General features: G+C 38.7%; 3 protein-coding genes across 3 annotated transcripts; all 3 read right to left on the minus strand.

The window, feature by feature from the left end:
* Positions 1–3,124: 3,124 nt before the first annotated feature.
* On the minus strand, positions 3,125–4,195 carry LOC124119860. Its single transcript, XM_046482521.2, has 2 exons — positions 3,665–4,195; positions 3,125–3,519 (listed from the first exon to the last, which is right to left on the minus strand). Exons 1-2 carry the CDS (start codon positions 3,744–3,746, stop codon positions 3,125–3,127), a joined length of 477 nt encoding a protein of 158 aa, XP_046338477.1. The 5' UTR covers positions 3,747–4,195.
* A 1,480-nt stretch (positions 4,196–5,675) lies between these two features.
* On the minus strand, positions 5,676–6,722 carry LOC125377322. Its single transcript, XM_048390350.1, has 2 exons — positions 6,216–6,722; positions 5,676–6,070 (listed from the first exon to the last, which is right to left on the minus strand). Exons 1-2 carry the CDS (start codon positions 6,295–6,297, stop codon positions 5,676–5,678), a joined length of 477 nt encoding a protein of 158 aa, XP_048246307.1. The 5' UTR covers positions 6,298–6,722.
* A 1,504-nt stretch (positions 6,723–8,226) lies between these two features.
* LOC124119705 lies at positions 8,227–9,262 on the minus strand. The gene is made up of 2 exons (XM_046482304.2): positions 8,767–9,262; positions 8,227–8,621 (listed from the first exon to the last, which is right to left on the minus strand). Exons 1-2 carry the CDS (start codon positions 8,846–8,848, stop codon positions 8,227–8,229), a joined length of 477 nt encoding a protein of 158 aa, XP_046338260.2. The 5' UTR covers positions 8,849–9,262.
* Positions 9,263–18,795: the final 9,533 nt, after the last annotated feature.

Below are 18,795 nucleotides of genomic sequence, written 5' to 3' on the forward strand. Positions count from 1 at the left end.
GCAGATCAATATCATATAGGGTTGTGGTTCGCCTGTCTAAATCCTTTTGCTATAGGATCGGCATGGATACGGAAAACGAATTGCAACGTTCCAAACTGTATTTAATGTTATGGTGCAACCATTACATTGGAATCTCTTCTTCTCCATCATACCTAATGTCCAAATGTGTTTCATTTCAATTGATCTTATATTCAATAGTCTGTATCTTTTTCCTATTTCAAAGAATAGATTAAGGACGATATCTGCGAATGATTGCCATACTCAGAACCAAGTAAAATGATCGAAGGCTTGGTATTGTGAGATACCATCTCAAATTAACCTTTTCTCTCTCTCACAAACTTTCTATACGAATGATGTCTTCAAGATGTCGTGAGCGTGTCAGCAAATGATCAATATTATAATATCGACTTCATTATTTATTTCCTCAGCATATTCATCAACAAACAAATGTGGTTTACAATATAATAGGATGCCCTTTGCACACTGTCAGGCAACATTTGTGTACAATAACAAAAAATGAATAACAAGGTAAATGCAGCACTAGTTGATGTGGATGGGACTTGTGATTTCCCTTAGGCGTTTCTATGAAGTGCACTGTCGTCTACAGACAAAGCTCGACTGAGAGTCGTCATATCGTAGCTGCTGTCGTTGCTGTATAGGTCTCCCTGGTCTTCGTCGTCCTCACTATATGAGCTGTCGGACAAGAGTTCCGTGAAGGAAGCTTCATCATCGTTGAAAGAGGTATCTGCATTCCAGTCCGCCTCCGAATCACTCTCTGCAGAAGCATCTTTGGTGATGGCGTTTACACAGGCTTGCACCTCTTGCCACTTGAGTTGTCTGTAGATGGTAAACATCTCCTTGACACCTTCCAGCACCCATCGTCTCTGGATCAGCTGTTCACCTCGGATTATGCAGTTGTTGGAGGAGTTGGCTGTCATCTTCCCCATCAGATGGTAGACTTGGGTATCTGAAAACAATAAAACGGGTAATTAGAAATCTCGCTAAATGTGTTCACAACAATGTCATTTTATTTTGTTCAATTCTAAAATTCAGTGTGATACCAATATTGCCATGTTTGCAGGGGACTGAAAAAGAGCACAGTTCATATTTACCTAATGTCAGGATCTCTTTCACTGCATTGTCGTGGGCAATAAGGAGACGTCTCAGCTTGATGGCAACTTGAACTGGATCCATTTTCTAGGGCCTTCGGACACAACACTAGAATGCAGTCGGATGAAATACTACAGGAATTCAGTAGCGCCAAATTTGGATAATTGGAAAGTAGATGTGTTCGTTCTCACGGATTGAGATGAAGTGAAGGACTCCAGTCCGCGCAAAACATTTATACTGACCCTTAGTATAAACATAGTAGTGGAGATTTATAGATCAAAGAGAGCATTTTCGAAGCCAGTGGCGAGATCAAAGCTATACTGCAACTTCAATAGGCTTTGATCCGAAAGGAATCTCACTGTCCACTTGAGAAACCAATCAACTTCTTGTCAAAACAAGTTTCCGTATAAAGGGAGAGGTCTGAGAAGAGTTCAACCAATCTAGTCCTGTTATCTCCAGGGATTATCAATCATTGTTAATTGATTAAATCGGGATTGATCAAACGGCGCAGTACGTTGTGATACTTAAAAATCCGATGTGGTTACTTTCGCATCCACAGAAACCAAGTCACAGAAACTTCTATCAGCTTGGAAATCGTGTGATGCTTCTCTGAACGTTTAGTTTCAATTAAAAAACCCGAGAAAACCATGTCCACAATCCTAAGAAATCCTTACTCTGGTAGGCAAAGGCAAAGTGAATAAATGTACAGTCAAATCTTGAACTTATTGTACACATCTGTTTGAGGTCGTAAATGCTATGATAATCTGACCATTTTCCCAACCCGTCTTACATGATCGAAATACAGCACGTATGTTTTGAAGCATTTCAAATACTATTTTTTATGAATACCATCATCATGGTATAATTGAAGCAGCTCATTTGGCTTAAGTATCTGGATATTAACCATCTTAGAAGCTTTTGGATGGACGTCGGCTACTTAAAAGGTTACTATATAAATAAATAAATAGGCATGTACAATAAAGTTTATGTGTGTTAAATGATCTAGAGACATCATCTTCAGTGTATAACTGTCATGTTTTTGGGAGAATTACAAAGCACGGTGTCATGATTTATATCTTTGAATACAGAATGCTGTTAAAGCACATGATGGAAATTGGAGTATGTTGCTAGATAAACATAAGCACGTTGTTAGCATTGTTTTTGAAAGATGCCCACTGTTTCATGTCAGGATATTCTGATCTGTACTTTTTAGTGCCTTTCAGGGGAATAGTATTCATCAAGTGCTGACTTGGATCAGAAATGTTATTTGGCCTGTGTTGATGTCAATGTTTCAATTTCCTTTTGTTTTCCATGCTGTCTACATTGACAATTTTTAACATGCATGACTCTCTCCTTAAGCACTTGGGCATGTACATTTCAAAAGGAAAGAGAAACAATTAAATGCTCTGATAATATGAAATACAACATGACATATATATCTCGCAGATCAATATCATATGGGGTTGTGGTTCGTCTGTCTAAATCCTTTTGCTATAGGATCGGCATGGATACGGAAAACGAATTGCAACGTTCCAAACTGTATTTAATGTTATGGTGCAACCATTACATTGGAATCTCTTCTTCTCCATCATACCTAATGTCCAAATGTGTTTCATTTCAATTGATCTTATATTCAATAGTCTGTATCTTTTTCCTATTTCAAAGAATAGATTAAGGACGATATCTGCGAATGATTGCCATACTCAGAACCAAGTAAAATGATCGAAGGCTTGGTATTGTGAGATACCATCTCAAATTAACCTTTTCTCTCTCTCACAAACTTTCTATACGAATGATGTCTTCAAGATGTCGTGAGCGTGTCAGCAAATGATCAATATTATAATATCGACTTCATTATTTATTTCCTCAGCATATTCATCAACAAACAAATGTGGTTTACAATATAATAGGATGCCCTTTGCACACTGTCAGGCAACATTTGTGTACAATAACAAAAAATGAATAACAAGGTAAATGCAGCACTAGTTGATGTGGATGGGACTTGTGATTTCCCTTAGGCGTTTCTATGAAGTGCACTGTCGTCTACAGACAAAGCTCGACTGAGAGTCGTCATATCGTAGCTGCTGTCGTTGCTGTATAGGTCTCCCTGGTCTTCGTCGTCCTCACTATATGAGCTGTCGGACAAGAGTTCCGTGAAGGAAGCTTCATCATCGTTGAAAGAGGTATCTGCATTCCAGTCCGCCTCCGAATCACTCTCTGCAGAAGCATCTTTGGTGATGGCGTTTACACAGGCTTGCACCTCTTGCCACTTGAGTTGTCTGTAGATGGTAAACATCTCCTTGACACCTTCCAGCACCCATCGTCTCTGGATCAGCTGTTCACCTCGGATTATGCAGTTGTTGGAGGAGTTGGCTGTCATCTTCCGCATCAGATGGTAGACTTGGGTATCTGAAAACAATAAAACGGGTAATTAGAAATCTCGGTAAATGTGTTCACAACAATGTCATTTTATTTTGTTCAATTCTAAAATTCAGTGTGATACCAATATTGCCATGTTTGCAGGGGACTGAAAAAGAGCACAGTTCATATTTACCTAATGTCAGGATCTCTTTCACTGCATTGTCGTGGGCAATAAGGAGACGTCTCAGCTTGATGGCAACTTGAACTGGATCCATTTTCTAGGGCCTTCGGACACAACACTAGAATGCAGTCGGATGAAATACTACAGGAATTCAGTAGCGCCAAATTTGGATAATTGGAAAGTAGATGTGTTCGTTCTCACGGATTGAGATGAAGTGAAGGACTCCAGTCCGCGCAAAACATTTATACTGACCCTTAGTATAAACATAGTAGTGGAGATTTATAGATCAAAGAGAGCATTTTCGAAGCCAGTGGCGAGATCAAAGCTACACTGCAACTTCATTAGGCTTTGATCCGAAAGGAATCTCACTGTCCACTTGAGAAACCAATCAACTTCTTGTCAAAACAAGTTTCCGTATAAAGGGAGAGGTCTGAGAAGAGTTCAACCAATCTAGTCCTGTTATCTCCAGGGATTATCAATCATTGTTAATTGATTAAATCGGGATTGATCAAACGGCGCAGTACGTTGTGATACTTAAAAATCCGATGTGGTTACTTTCGCATCCACAGAAACCAAGTCACAGAAACTTCTATCAGCTTGGAAATCGTGTGATGCTTCTCTGAACGTTTAGTTTAATTAAAAAACCCGAGAAAACCATGTCCACAATCCTAAGAAATCCTTACTCTGGTAGGCAAAGGCAAAGTGAATAAATGTACAGTCAAATCTTGAACTTATTGTACACATCTGTTTGAGGTCGTAAATGCTATGATAATCTGACCATTTTCCCAACCCGTCTTACATGATCGAAATACAGCACGTATGTTTTGAAGCATTTCAAATACTATTTTTTATGAATACCATCATCATGGTATAATTGAAGCAGCTCATTTGGCTTAAGTATCTGGATATTAACCATCTTAGAAGCTTTTGGATGGACGTCGGCTACTTAAAAGGTTACTATATAAATAAATAAATAGGCATGTACAATAAAGTTTATGTGTGTTAAATGATCTAGAGACATCATCTTCAGTGTATAACTGTCATGTTTTTGGGAGAATTACAAAGCACGGTGTCATGATTTATATCTTTGAATACAGAATGCTGTTAAAGCACATGATGGAAATTGGAGTATGTTGCTAGATAAACATAAGCACGTTGTTAGCATTGTTTTTGAAAGATGCCCACTGTTTCATGTCAGGATATTCTGATCTTTACTTTTTAGTGCCTTTCAGGGGAATAGTATTCATCAAGTGCTGACTTGGATCAGAAATGTTATTTGGCCTGTGTTGATGTCAATGTTTCAATTTCCTTTTGTTTTCCATGCTGTCTACATTGACAATTTTTAACATGCATGACTCTCTCCTTAAGCACTTGGGCATGTACATTTCAAAAGGAAAGAGAAACAATTAAATGCTCTGATAATATGAAATACAACATGACATATATATCTCGCAGATCAATATCATATGGGGTTGTGGTTCGTCTGTCTAAATCCTTTTGCTATAGGATCGGCATGGATACGGAAAACGAATTGCAACGTTCCAAACTGTATTTAATGTTATGGTGCAACCATTACATTGGAATCTCTTCTTCTCCATCATACCTAATGTCCAAATGTGTTTCATTTCAATTGATCTTATATTCAATAGTCTGTATCTTTTTCCTATTTCAAAGAATAGATTAAGGACGATATCTGCGAATGATTGCCATACTCAGAACCAAGTAAAATGATCGAAGGCTTGGTATTGTGAGATACCATCTCAAATTAACCTTTTCTCTCTCTCACAAACTTTCTATACGAATGATGTCTTCAAGATGTCGTGAGCGTGTCAGCAAATGATCAAGATTATAATATCGACTTCATTATTTATTTCCTCAGCATATTCATCAACAAACAAATGTGGTTTACAATATAATAGGATGCCCTTTGCACACTGTCAGGCAACATTTGTGTACAATAACAAAAAATGAATAACAAGGTAAATGCAGCACTAGTTGATGTGGATGGGACTTGTGATTTCCCTTAGGCGTTTCTATGAAGTGCACTGTCGTCTACAGACAAAGCTCGACTGAGAGTCGTCATATCGTAGCTGCTGTCGTTGCTGTATAGGTCTCCCTGGTCTTCGTCGTCCTCACTATATGAGCTGTCGGACAAGAGTTCCGTGAAGGAAGCTTCATCATCGTTGAAAGAGGTATCTGCATTCCAGTCCGCCTCCGAATCACTCTCTGCAGAAGCATCTTTGGTGATGGCGTTTACACAGGCTTGCACCTCTTGCCACTTGAGTTGTCTGTAGATGGTAAACATCTCCTTGACACCTTCCAGCACCCATCGTCTCTGGATCAGCTGTTCACCTCGGATTATGCAGTTGTTGGAGGAGTTGGCTGTCATCTTCCGCATCAGATGGTAGACTTGGGTATCTGAAAACAATAAAACGGGTAATTAGAAATCTCGGTAAATGTGTTCACAACAATGTCATTTTATTTTGTTCAATTCTAAAATTCAGTGTGATACCAATATTGCCATGTTTGCAGGGGACTGAAAAAGAGCACAGTTCATATTTACCTAATGTCAGGATCTCTTTCACTGCATTGTCGTGGGCAATAAGGAGACGTCTCAGCTTGATGGCAACTTGAACTGGATCCATTTTCTAGGGCCTTCGGACACAACACTAGAATGCAGTCGGATGAAATACTACAGGAATTCAGTAGCGCCAAATTTGGATAATTGGAAAGTAGATGTGTTCGTTCTCACGGATTGAGATGAAGTGAAGGACTCCAGTCCGCGCAAAACATTTATACTGACCCTTAGTATAAACATAGTAGTGGAGATTTATAGATCAAAGAGAGCATTTTCGAAGCCAGTGGCGAGATCAAAGCTACACTGCAACTTCATTAGGCTTTGATCCGAAAGGAATCTCACTGTCCACTTGAGAAACCAATCAACTTCTTGTCAAAACAAGTTTCCGTATAAAGGGAGAGGTCTGAGAAGAGTTCAACCAATCTAGTCCTGTTATCTCCAGGGATTATCAATCATTGTTAATTGATTAAATCGGGATTGATCAAACGGCGCAGTACGTTGTGATACTTAAAAATCCGATGTGGTTACTTCCGCATCCACAGAAACCAAGTCACAGAAACTTCTATCAGCTTGGAAATCGTGTGATGCTTCTCTGAACGTTTAGTTTAATTAAAAAACCCGAGAAAACCATGTCCACAATCCTAAGAAATCCTTACTCTGGTAGGCAAAGGCAAAGTGAATAAATGTACAGTCAAATCTTGAACTTATTGTACACATCTGTTTGAGGTCGTAAATGCTATGATAATCTGACCATTTTCCCAACCCGTCTTACATGATCGAAATACAGCACGTATGTTTTGAAGCATTTCAAATACTATTTTTTATGAATACCATCATCATGGTATAATTGAAGCAGCTCATTTGGCTTAAGTATCTGGATATTAACCATCTTAGAAGCTTTTGGATGGACGTCGGCTACTTAAAAGGTTACTATATAAATAAATAAATAGGCATGTACAATAAAGTTTATGTGTGTTAAATGATCTAGAGACATCATCTTCAGTGTATAACTGTCATGTTTTTGGGAGAATTACAAAGCACGGTGTCATGATTTATATCTTTGAATACAGAATGCTGTTAAAGCACATGATGGAAATTGGAGTATGTTGCTAGATAAACATAAGCACGTTGTTAGCATTGTTTTTGAAAGATGCCCACTGTTTCATGTCAGGATATTCTGATCTTTACTTTTTAGTGCCTTTCAGGGGAATAGTATTCATCAAGTGCTGACTTGGATCAGAAATGTTATTTGGCCTGTGTTGATGTCAATGTTTCAATTTCCTTTTGTTTTCCATGCTGTCTACATTGACAATTTTTAACATGCATGACTCTCTCCTTAAGCACTTGGGCATGTACATTTCAAAAGGAAAGAGAAACAATTAAATGCTCTGATAATATGAAATACAACATGACATATATATCTCGCAGATCAATATCATATGGGGTTGTGGTTCGTCTGTCTAAATCCTTTTGCTATAGGATCGGCATGGATACGGAAAACGAATTGCAACGTTCCAAACTGTATTTAATGTTATGGTGCAACCATTACATTGGAATCTCTTCTTCTCCATCATACCTAATGTCCAAATGTGTTTCATTTCAATTGATCTTATATTCAATAGTCTGTATCTTTTTCCTATTTCAAAGAATAGATTAAGGACGATATCTGCGAATGATTGCCATACTCAGAACCAAGTAAAATGATCGAAGGCTTGGTATTGTGAGATACCATCTCAAATTAACCTTTTCTCTCTCTCACAAACTTTCTATACGAATGATGTCTTCAAGATGTCGTGAGCGTGTCAGCAAATGATCAAGATTATAATATCGACTTCATTATTTATTTCCTCAGCATATTCATCAACAAACAAATGTGGTTTACAATATAATAGGATGCCCTTTGCACACTGTCAGGCAACATTTGTGTACAATAACAAAAAATGAATAACAAGGTAAATGCAGCACTAGTTGATGTGGATGGGACTTGTGATTTCCCTTAGGCGTTTCTATGAAGTGCACTGTCGTCTACAGACAAAGCTCGACTGAGAGTCGTCATATCGTAGCTGCTGTCGTTGCTGTATAGGTCTCCCTGGTCTTCGTCGTCCTCACTATATGAGCTGTCGGACAAGAGTTCCATGAAGGAAGCTTCATCGTCATTGAAAGAGGTATCTGCATTCCAGTCCGCCTCCGAATCACTCTCTGCAGAAGCATCTTTGGTGATGGCGTTTACACAGGCTTGCACCTCTTGCCACTTGAGTTGTCTGTAGATGGTAAACATCTCCTTGACACCTTCCAGCACCCATCGTCTCTGGATCAGCTGTTCACCTCGGATTATGCAGTTGTTGGAGGAGTTGGCTGTCATCTTCCGCATCAGATGGTAGACTTGGGTATCTGAAAACAATAAAACGGGTAATTAGAAATCTCGCTAAATGTGTTCACAACAATGTCATTTTATTTTGTTCAATTCTAAAATTCAGTGTGATACCAATATTGCCATGTTTGCAGGGGACTGAAAAAGAGCACAGTTCATATTTACCTAATGTCAGGATCTCTTTCACTGCATTGTCGTGGGCAATAAGGAGACGTCTCAGCTTGATGGCAACTTGAACTGGATCCATTTTCTAGGGCCTTCGGACACAACACTAGAATGCAGTCGGATGAAATACTACAGGAATTCAGTAGCGCCAAATTTGGATAATTGGAAAGTAGATGTGTTCGTTCTCACGGATTGAGATGAAGTGAAGGACTCCAGTCCGCGCAAAACATTTATACTGACCCTTAGTATAAACATAGTAGTGGAGATTTATAGATCAAAGAGAGCATTTTCGAAGCCAGTGGCGAGATCAAAGCTACACTGCAACTTCATTAGGCTTTGATCCGAAAGGAATCTCACTGTCCACTTGAGAAACCAATCAACTTCTTGTCAAAACAAGTTTCCGTATAAAGGGAGAGGTCTGAGAAGAGTTCAACCAATCTAGTCCTGTTATCTCCAGGGATTATCAATCATTGTTAATTGATTAAATCGGGATTGATCAAACGGCGCAGCACGTTGTGATACTTAAAAATCCGATGTGGTTACTTTCGCATCCACAGAAACCAAGTCACAGAAACTTCTATCAGCTTGGAAATCGTGTGATGCTTCTCTGAACGTTTAGTTTCAATTAAAAAACCCGAGAAAACCATGTCCACAATCCTAAGAAATCCTTACTCTGGTAGGCAAAGGCAAAGTGAATAAATGTACAGTCAAATCTTGAACTTATTGTACACATCTGTTTGAGGTCGTAAATGCTATGATAATCTGACCATTTTCCCAACCCGTCTTACATGATCGAAATACAGCACGTATGTTTTGAAGCATTTCAAATACTATTTTTTATGAATACCATCATCATGGTATAATTGAAGCAGCTCAAGTATCTGGATATTAACCATCTTAGAAGCTTTTGGATGGACGTCGGCTACTTAAAAGGTTACTATATAAATAAATAAATAGGCATGTACAATAAAGTTTATGTGTGTTAAATGATCTAGAGACATCATCTTCAGTGTATAACTGTCATGTTTTTGGGAGAATTACAAAGCACGGTGTCATGATTTATATCTTTGAATACAGAATGCTGTTAAAGCACATGATGGAAATTGGAGTATGTTGCTAGATAAACATAAGCACGTTGTTAGCATTGTTTTTGAAAGATGCCCACTGTTTCATGTCAGGATATTCTGATCTTTACTTTTTAGTGCCTTTCAGGGGAATAGTATTCATCAAGTGCTGACTTGGATCAGAAATGTTATTTGGCCTGTGTTGATGTCAATGTTTCAATTTCCTTTTGTTTTCCATGCTGTCTACATTGACAATTTTTAACATGCATGACTCTCTCCTTAAGCACTTGGGCATGTACATTTCAAAAGGAAAGAGAAACAATTAAATGCTCTGATAATATGAAATACAACATGACATATATATCTCGCAGATCAATATCATATGGGGTTGTGGTTCGTCTGTCTAAATCCTTTTGCTATAGGATCGGAATGGATACGGAAAACGAATTGCAACGTTCCAAACTGTATTTAATGTTATGGTGCAACCATTACATTGGAATCTCTTCTTCTCCATCATACCTAATGTCCAAATGTGTTTCATTTCAATTGATCTTATATTCAATAGTCTGTATCTTTTTCCTATTTCAAAGAATAGATTAAGGACGATATCTGCGAATGATTGCCATACTCAGAACCAAGTAAAATGATCGAAGGCTTGGTATTGTGAGATACCATCTCAAATTAACCTTTTCTCTCTCTCACAAACTTTCTATACGAATGATGTCTTCAAGATGTCGTGAGCGTGTCAGCAAATGATCAATATTATAATATCGACTTCATTATTTATTTCCTCAGCATATTCATCAACAAACAAATGTGGTTTACAATATAATAGGATGCCCTTTGCACACTGTCAGGCAACATTTGTGTACAATAACAAAAAATGAATAACAAGGTAAATGCAGCACTAGTTGATGTGGATGGGACTTGTGATTTCCCTTAGGCGTTTCTATGAAGTGCACTGTCGTCTACAGACAAAGCTCGACTGAGAGTCGTCATATCGTAGCTGCTGTCGTTGCTGTATAGGTCTCCCTGGTCTTCGTCGTCCTCACTATATGAGCTGTCGGACAAGAGTTCCGTGAAGGAAGCTTCATCATCATTGAAAGAGGTATCTGCATTCCAGTCCGCCTCCGAATCACTCTCTGCAGAAGCATCTTTGGTGATGGCGTTTACACAGGCTTGCACCTCTTGCCACTTGAGTTGTCTGTAGATGGTAAACATCTCCTTGACACCTTCCAGCACCCATCGTCTCTGGATCAGCTGTTCACCTCGGATTATGCAGTTGTTGGAGGAGTTGGCTGTCATCTTCCCCATCAGATGGTAGACTTGGGTATCTGAAAACAATAAAACGGGTAATTAGAAATCTCGGTAAATGTGTTCACAACAATGTCATTTTATTTTGTTCAATTCTAAAATTCAGTGTGATACCACTATTGCCATGTTTGCAGGGGACTGAAAAGGAGCACAGTTCATATTTACCTAATGTCAGGATCTCTTTCACTGCATTGTCGTGGGCAATAAGGAGACGTCTCAGCTTGATGGCAACTTGAACTGGATCCATTTTCTAGGGCCTTCGGACACAACACTAGAATGCAGTCGGATGAAATACTACAGGAATTCAGTAGCGCCAAATTTGGATAATTGGAAAGTAGATGTGTTCGTTCTCACGGATTGAGATGAAGTGAAGGACTCCAGTCCGTGCAAAACATTTATACTGACCCTTAGTATAAACATAGTAGTGGAGATTTATAGATCAAAGAGAGCATTTTCGAAGCCAGTGGCGAGATCAAAGCTACACTGCAACTTCATTAGGCTTTGATCCGAAAGGAATCTCACTGTCCACTTGAGAAACCAATCAACTTCTTGTCAAAACAAGTTTCCGTATAAAGGGAGAGGTCTGAGAAGAGTTCAACCAATCTAGTCCTGTTATCTCCAGGGATTATCAATCATTGTTAATTGATTAAATCGGGATTGATCAAACGGCGCAGTACGTTGTGATACTTAAAAATCCGATGTGGCTACTTTCGCATCCACAGAAACCAAGTCACAGAAACTTCTATCAGCTTGGAAATCGTGTGATGCTTCTCTGAACGTTTAGTTTCAATTAAAAAACCCGAGAAAACCATGTCCACAATCCTAAGAAATCCTTACTCTGGTAGGCAAAGGCAAAGTGAATAAATGTACAGTCAAATCTTGAACTTATTGTACACATCTGTTTGAGGTCGTAAATGCTATGATAATCTGACCATTTTCCCAACCCGTCTTACATGATCGAAATACAGCACGTATGTTTTGAAGCATTTCAAATACTATTTTTTATGAATACCATCATCATGGTATAATTGAAGCAGCTCATTTGGCTTAAGTATCTGGATATTAACCATCTTAGAAGCTTTTGGATGGACGTCGGCTACTTAAAAGGTTACTATATAAATAAATAAATAGGCATGTACAATAAAGTTTATGTGTGTTAAATGATCTAGAGACATCATCTTCAGTGTATAACTGTCATGTTTTTGGGAGAATTACAAAGCACGGTGTCATGATTTATATCTTTGAATACAGAATGCTGTTGAAGCACATGATGGAAATTGGAGTATGTTGCTAGATAAACATAAGCACGTTGTTAGCATTGTTTTTGAAAGATGCCCACTGTTTCATGTCAGGATATTCTGATCTTTACTTTTTAGTGCCTTTCAGGGGAATAGTATTCATCAAGTGCTGACTTGGATCAGAAATGTTATTTGGCCTGTGTTGATGTCAATGTTTCAATTTCCTTTTGTTTTCCATGCTGTCTACATTGACAATTTTTAACATGCATGACTCTCTCCTTAAGCACTTGGGCATGTACATTTCAAAAGGAAAGAGAAACAATTAAATGCTCTGATAATATGAAATACAACATGACATATATATCTCGCAGATCAATATCATATGGGGTTGTGGTTCGTCTGTCTAAATCCTTTTGCTATAGGATCGGCATGGATACGGAAAACGAATTGCAACGTTCCAAACTGTATTTAATGTTATGGTGCAACCATTACATTGGAATCTCTTCTTCTCCATCATACCTAATGTCCAAATGTGTTTCATTTCAATTGATCTTATATTCAATAGTCTGTATCTTTTTCCTATTTCAAAGAATAGATTAAGGACGATATCTGCGAATGATTGCCATACTCAGAACCAAGTAAAATGATCGAAGGCTTGGTATTGTGAGATACCATCTCAAATTAACCTTTTCTCTCTCTCACAAACTTTCTATACGAATGATGTCTTCAAGATGTCGTGAGCGTGTCAGCAAATGATCAATATTATAATATCGACTTCATTATTTATTTCCTCAGCATATTCATCAACAAACAAATGTGGTTTACAATATAATAGGATGCCCTTTGCACACTGTCAGGCAACATTTGTGTACAATAACAAAAAATGAATAACAAGGTAAATGCAGCACTAGTTGATGTGGATGGGTCTTGTGATTTCCCTTAGGCGTTTCTATGAAGTGCACTGTCGTCTACAGACAAAGCTCGACTGAGAGTCGTCATATCGTAGCTGCTGTCGTTGCTGTATAGGTCTCCCTGGTCTTCGTCGTCCTCACTATATGAGCTGTCGGACAAGAGTTCCGTGAAGGAAGCTTCATCATCATTGAAAGAGGTATCTGCATTCCAGTCCGCCTCCGAATCACTCTCTGCAGAAGCATCTTTGGTGATGGCGTTTACACAGGCTTGCACCTCTTGCCACTTGAGTTGTCTGTAGATGGTAAACATCTCCTTGACACCTTCCAGCACCCATCGTCTCTGGATCAGCTGTTCACCTCGGATTATGCAGTTGTTGGAGGAGTTGGCTGTCATCTTCCCCATCAGATGGTAGACTTGGGTATCTGAAAACAATAAAACGGGTAATTAGAAATCTCGCTAAATGTGTTCACAACAATGTCATTTTATTTTGTTCAATTCTAAAATTCAGTGTGATACCAATATTGCCATGTTTGCAGGGGACTGAAAAAGAGCACAGTTCATATTTACCTAATGTCAGGATCTCTTTCACTGCATTGTCGTGGGCAATAAGGAGACGTCTCAGCTTGATGGCAACTTGAACTGGATCCATTTTCTAGGGCCTTCGGACACAACACTAGAATGCAGTCGGATGAAATACTACAGGAATTCAGTAGCGCCAAATTTGGATAATTGGAAAGTAGATGTGTTCGTTCTCACGGATTGAAATGAAGTGAAGGACTCCACTTACTTACTTACTTTGGAGATTTAACGTGCGCTTTCCGACTGATGCGTATTTCGCACACGGGCCCGGCCAGGCCATTTAATGTGTTTCCGAAAGGGGCGAAGGTGGTCTGTGCAACCCAAGAGGGAGGTTTTAGGGGTTGCTTATATAGAATTTGGGAATTTTGAGATTTGGAATAGATGCCGATGGGATTGGGGAGGAGAACTAAGGGAGCTGGGTATGGTGGATGTTTGTTTGTTTATGTGATTTTGATTTGGTGAGTTATTGTGTTTTTAGATGCGTTTTATTAGTTCCGTTTTGATTAAGAATACGCCTAAGGCCTTGAAGTTTTCTAGTTTATTTTGTGGGTTTAGTATTGCTTCTAGAGTTAGAGCCTTGTTTAGATTGAGGGTGGTTTGTAATGCGGTTCGATGTGTTAGGTAGTGTGTGCAGTGGATGAGTGCGTGTTCTGGGGTTTCTGGTTGTTTGCAGTGTGGGCAGTTACCTGTAGTGTGTTTTTTAATTTTTTTTAGGTGGTTATTTAGGTTGGTGTGTCCTGTTTGGAGTTTAGTGATTACTCTGTCGATTTTTTTGGATGGATGGAGAATTTTTGGTTTGGTTAGTGGTTTGCTGAGCACTTTTTTGATTTGGCTATTTGAGTTTAGATATAGGTTATGCCATTTTTTGGTGATTTTTTGCTTGTTTACACTTTTAATTTCTGATTTTGAGATGGGTAAGTTTAAGCTTATTTCTGGGATTTTGAGGGATAGTTTAGCTGCTTTATCGGCGTTTTCATTACCGTATATTCCTACGTGGGCGGGTATCCACAAGAAGGTTATTTGTTTGCCTGCCTTAGTTAGGTCGTTGGAGCTTTTAAGTATTTGATTTATTAATTTAGGTCGGTTTTTGGTATTTTTGTTTTGGAGGGCTTGCAGTCCACTTAGGGAGTCGGTAAGTATTAGGATTTTTTTGTGGTTTTTGGATTCTTGATTATGGAGGGCTGAGGCCATGCCCATTAGTTCTGCCGTGAATATTGATTGGTTGTTTGGGAGTCGGAAGGATTGTGTGGTTTTAGTTGGTTGCGTGGTATGGACTCCGAAACCTGTGTGTTTGGAGGTCGGATCTGAGGATCCGTCCGTGTAAATGTGACACCAATTTGGCCAATTTTCGTGTATGTATGCTAGTGTGGTAGTTTTAGCTATGTTTGGGTCGGTTTGTTTATTTATTTGGCTAGCTAGTGTTGTGTCTATTTTGGGTATTTTAAGTTTAGGGGTGAAGATATTTGATTGTTTGCAGTTTTGTTTAAGATTTTTAATTTGGTGTTCATTTAGGTAGTTTGTTATTCTTTGGGATATTGGGGTAAGTAAGGGGTGTTTACGAGCTAGAGCTTGGTTTTTGGGGCTGATGTTTTGGGTTATTAAGTTTTGGATGAGAGGGTTTGATTGGGACGCGGCCCAGAAATTTAAGCTTAGCTGTTCCCTGCGTAGACTTAGTGGCATTTCTCCTGTTAAGGCCTGAAGTGAGGTGTAGGAGGTGCCATGTTGGGTGCGTGTAATTAGTTTGAGAGCCTGATATTGTATTGAGTCAAGTTTTTTAGATAGAGAGTTGTTTAGGGTGTTGTATATGGCGCAGCCGTAGTCTAGTTTTGATCTAATTAGTGATATGTAGAGAGAGAGGAGGGTATCTTTGGATGCTCCCCAGTTAGAACCAGTTAGGCATCTTAGGGTGTTTAGGTCTTTACTGCATTTAGTTGTTAGGTTTTGGATGTGAGCATCCCAGGTGAGATGTTCATCGAAAATAAGTCCTAAGAATTTGGTTTGTTTTTGAAATTTGATTGTTTGATTGTTTAGCTGGAGGATTGGGGAGGCGGGTTTCATGTTTTTATGTTTGAATACTATTCCTGTTGTTTTTTCTGAGTTAAGGGAGAAGCCCCATTTGTCAGCCCACTGTTGTATTTTATTAAGAGATTTTTGGAGTAAATTTTGGACCATGTTCATGCTTTTAGTGCGGATCCAGATGGCTCCATCATCCGCGAATTTTGATGTGTTTACTTTAGGGGATAGGCCCTCGAATAGATCGTTTATCATTATATTGAAGAGGGTGGGGCTGAGGATACTGCCCTGTGGAGTACCATTTTCTAGGGGACATTGGTCCGATAGAGTTTGGTCTATACCCACGGTTATTTTACGATTGTTTAGGAAGTCCTTGATGTAGTTTATTATCTGACCTTTGAGTCCTATTTTTTTAAGTTTTTGTATTAGCCCATCGTGCCATACCATGTCGAAAGCTTTAGAGAAGTCTAAGAAGATGCCTGTGGTATATTGTTTATTTAGCTGTCCTGTCTTAATATCTTGTTCTAGTCGGGTGAGGTTATCTAGGGTTGAGCGGCCAGGAGTGAAACCGCTTTGATCTGGGTTTATGATGTTATTTTGGGTTAAGTAATGTTGTAATCTATTTTTAGCCATTGATTCCATTACTTTACATAAGTTTGAAGTTAGGGATATTGGTCTATATGAGTTAGCTTGATTAGCTGGTTTATTAGGTTTAGGGATTGGTATGACTAGGGCCTGTTTCCAGGGAGTAGGAACCTGTCCGTTTAGGTAGATGAGATTGTATAGTTTGAGTAGTGCCTGGAGTAGTTTTAGGGGGAGTTTTTTAATTATTTGGTAAGAAGTTAGGTCTAATCCTGGGGCTGTGCCCTTTTTCCTGTTTTGGATTACGTAGAGGAGCTCCTCCATTGTGTAGGGTTGATTTATTTCTAGATTGTTATTGTTTGGTTCTTTTGTGGGTTTGTTTTCTGTTTTAAGTTTATCTTGGATTTTTTTACTGAAGTTGGTGTTACTGCTAACGGCCGAAAAGTGGTTGGCGAGATTATTTGCTTTTTGGGCGGGGTTGGTTGAGTTGTCAATGTTAGGGGTTTTTTTATGTCGTTTTAAGCCTCTGATGGCGTGGATTTTGCGCCAGACCGTTCTGGCATCTGTACGGTTATTTATACCTTCGCAGAATTTTTTCCAGTCTCTACTTTTGGCTATTTGGACTAGTTTTTGAACCTGGTGGTTTAGTTCGTGGGCTATGTTTAAATATTTGTAATCGCGTTTTGCTTTATTGAAGGCTGATTTACGTTTTCGTCTAGTCTGTTCTATTTCCTCATTCCACCATGGTACCGTCGGTTTGCCTGTCTTAGATGTTTTGAAGGGGATGGAGGTTTTGGCTGCGTTTATTATATAGTCTGTTAGGTTTTTACAATAGGTTTCTGGATCATTATTTTCTATTTCGTTTAGGTTAGCTTCGTTGCAGATATCTTGGAATTGGTCCCAGTTAGCTTTATTGTAATGGAATTTTGGTTCTTGGTTTTCTGTTTGGATTGGTACGTTTGTATTTCCTATGGTTATGTTTATGGGGAAGTGGTCACTACCTAGCGGGACGTCGTGCACTTCCCATTGAGTACTTTGGGCTAGATCTGCGGAAGGACTTCAGTCCGCGCAAAACATTTATACTGACCCTTAGTATAAACATAGTAGTGGAGATTTATAGATCAAAGAGAGCATTTTCGAAGCCAGTAGCGAGATCAAAGCTACACTGCAACTTCATTAGGCTTTGATCCGAAAGGAATCTCACTGTCCACTTGAGAAACCAATCAACTTCTTGTCAAAACAAGTTTCCGTATAAAGGGAGAGGTCTGAGAAGAGTTCAACCAATCTAGTCCTGTTATCTCCAGGGATTATCAATCATTGTTAATTGATTAAATCGGGATTGATCAAACGGCGCAGTACGTTGTGATACTTAAAAATCCGATGTGGTTACTTTCGCATCCACAGAAACCAAGTCACAGAAACTTCTATCAGCTTGGAAATCGTGTGATGCTTCTCTGAACGTTTAGTTTCAATTAAAAAACCCGAGAAAACCATGTCCACAATCCTAAGAAATCCTTACTCTGGTAGGCAAAGGCAAAGTGAATAAATGTACAGTCAAATCTTGAACTTATTGTACACATCTGTTTGAGGTCGTAAATGCTATGATAATCTGACCATTTTCCCAACCCGTCTTACATGATCGAAATACAGCACGTATGTTTTGAAGCATTTCAAATACTATTTTTTATGAATACCATCATCATGGTATAATTGAAGCAGCTCATTTGGCTGAAGCATCTATATATTAACCATCTTAGAAGCTTTTGGATGGACGTCGGCTACTTAAAAGGTTACTATATAAATAAATAAATAGGCATGTACAATAAAGTTTATGTGTGTTAAATGATCTAGAGACATCATCTTCAGTGTATAACTGTCATGTTTTTGGGAGAATTACAAAGCACGGTGTCATGATTTATATCTTTGAATACAGAATGCTGTTAAAGCACATAATGGAAATTGGAGTATGTTGCTAGATAAACATAAGCACGTTGTTAGCATTGTTTTTGAAAGATGCCCACTGTTTCATGTCAGGATATTCTGATCTTTACTTTTTAGTGCCTTTCAGGGGAATAGTATTCATCAAGTGCTGACTTGGATCAGAAATGTTATTTGGCCTGTGTTGATGTCAATGTTTCAATTTCCTTTTGTTTTCCATGCTGTCTACATTGACAATTTTTAACATGCATGACTCTCTCCTTAAGCACTTGGGCATGTACATTTCAAAAGGAAAGAGAAACAATTAAATGCTCTGATAATATGAAATACAACCTGACATATATATCTCGCAGATCAATATCATATGGGGTTGTGGTTCGTCTGTCTAA

Source organism: Haliotis rufescens, unplaced genomic scaffold (genome assembly GCF_023055435.1).
Source record: "Haliotis rufescens isolate VD_foot unplaced genomic scaffold, xgHalRufe1.0.p SCAF_9, whole genome shotgun sequence".
NCBI classification, from domain to species: domain Eukaryota; kingdom Metazoa; phylum Mollusca; class Gastropoda; order Lepetellida; family Haliotidae; genus Haliotis; species Haliotis rufescens.

Bases quoted from the DNA above. Each gene is read 5' to 3' on its own strand.
- LOC124119860 (XM_046482521.2), bottom strand. From the start codon at position 3,746: ATGGATCCAGTTCAAGTTGCCATCAAGCTGAGACGTCTCCTTATTGCC. The intron at 3,520-3,664 runs GTAAATATGAAC...TATTGTTTTCAG, and splicing joins GAAAGAGATCCTGACATTAG to ATACCCAAGTCTACCATCTG.
- LOC125377322 (XM_048390350.1), bottom strand. From the start codon at position 6,297: ATGGATCCAGTTCAAGTTGCCATCAAGCTGAGACGTCTCCTTATTGCC. The intron at 6,071-6,215 runs GTAAATATGAAC...TATTGTTTTCAG, and splicing joins GAAAGAGATCCTGACATTAG to ATACCCAAGTCTACCATCTG.
- LOC124119705 (XM_046482304.2), bottom strand. From the start codon at position 8,848: ATGGATCCAGTTCAAGTTGCCATCAAGCTGAGACGTCTCCTTATTGCC. The intron at 8,622-8,766 runs GTAAATATGAAC...TATTGTTTTCAG, and splicing joins GAAAGAGATCCTGACATTAG to ATACCCAAGTCTACCATCTG.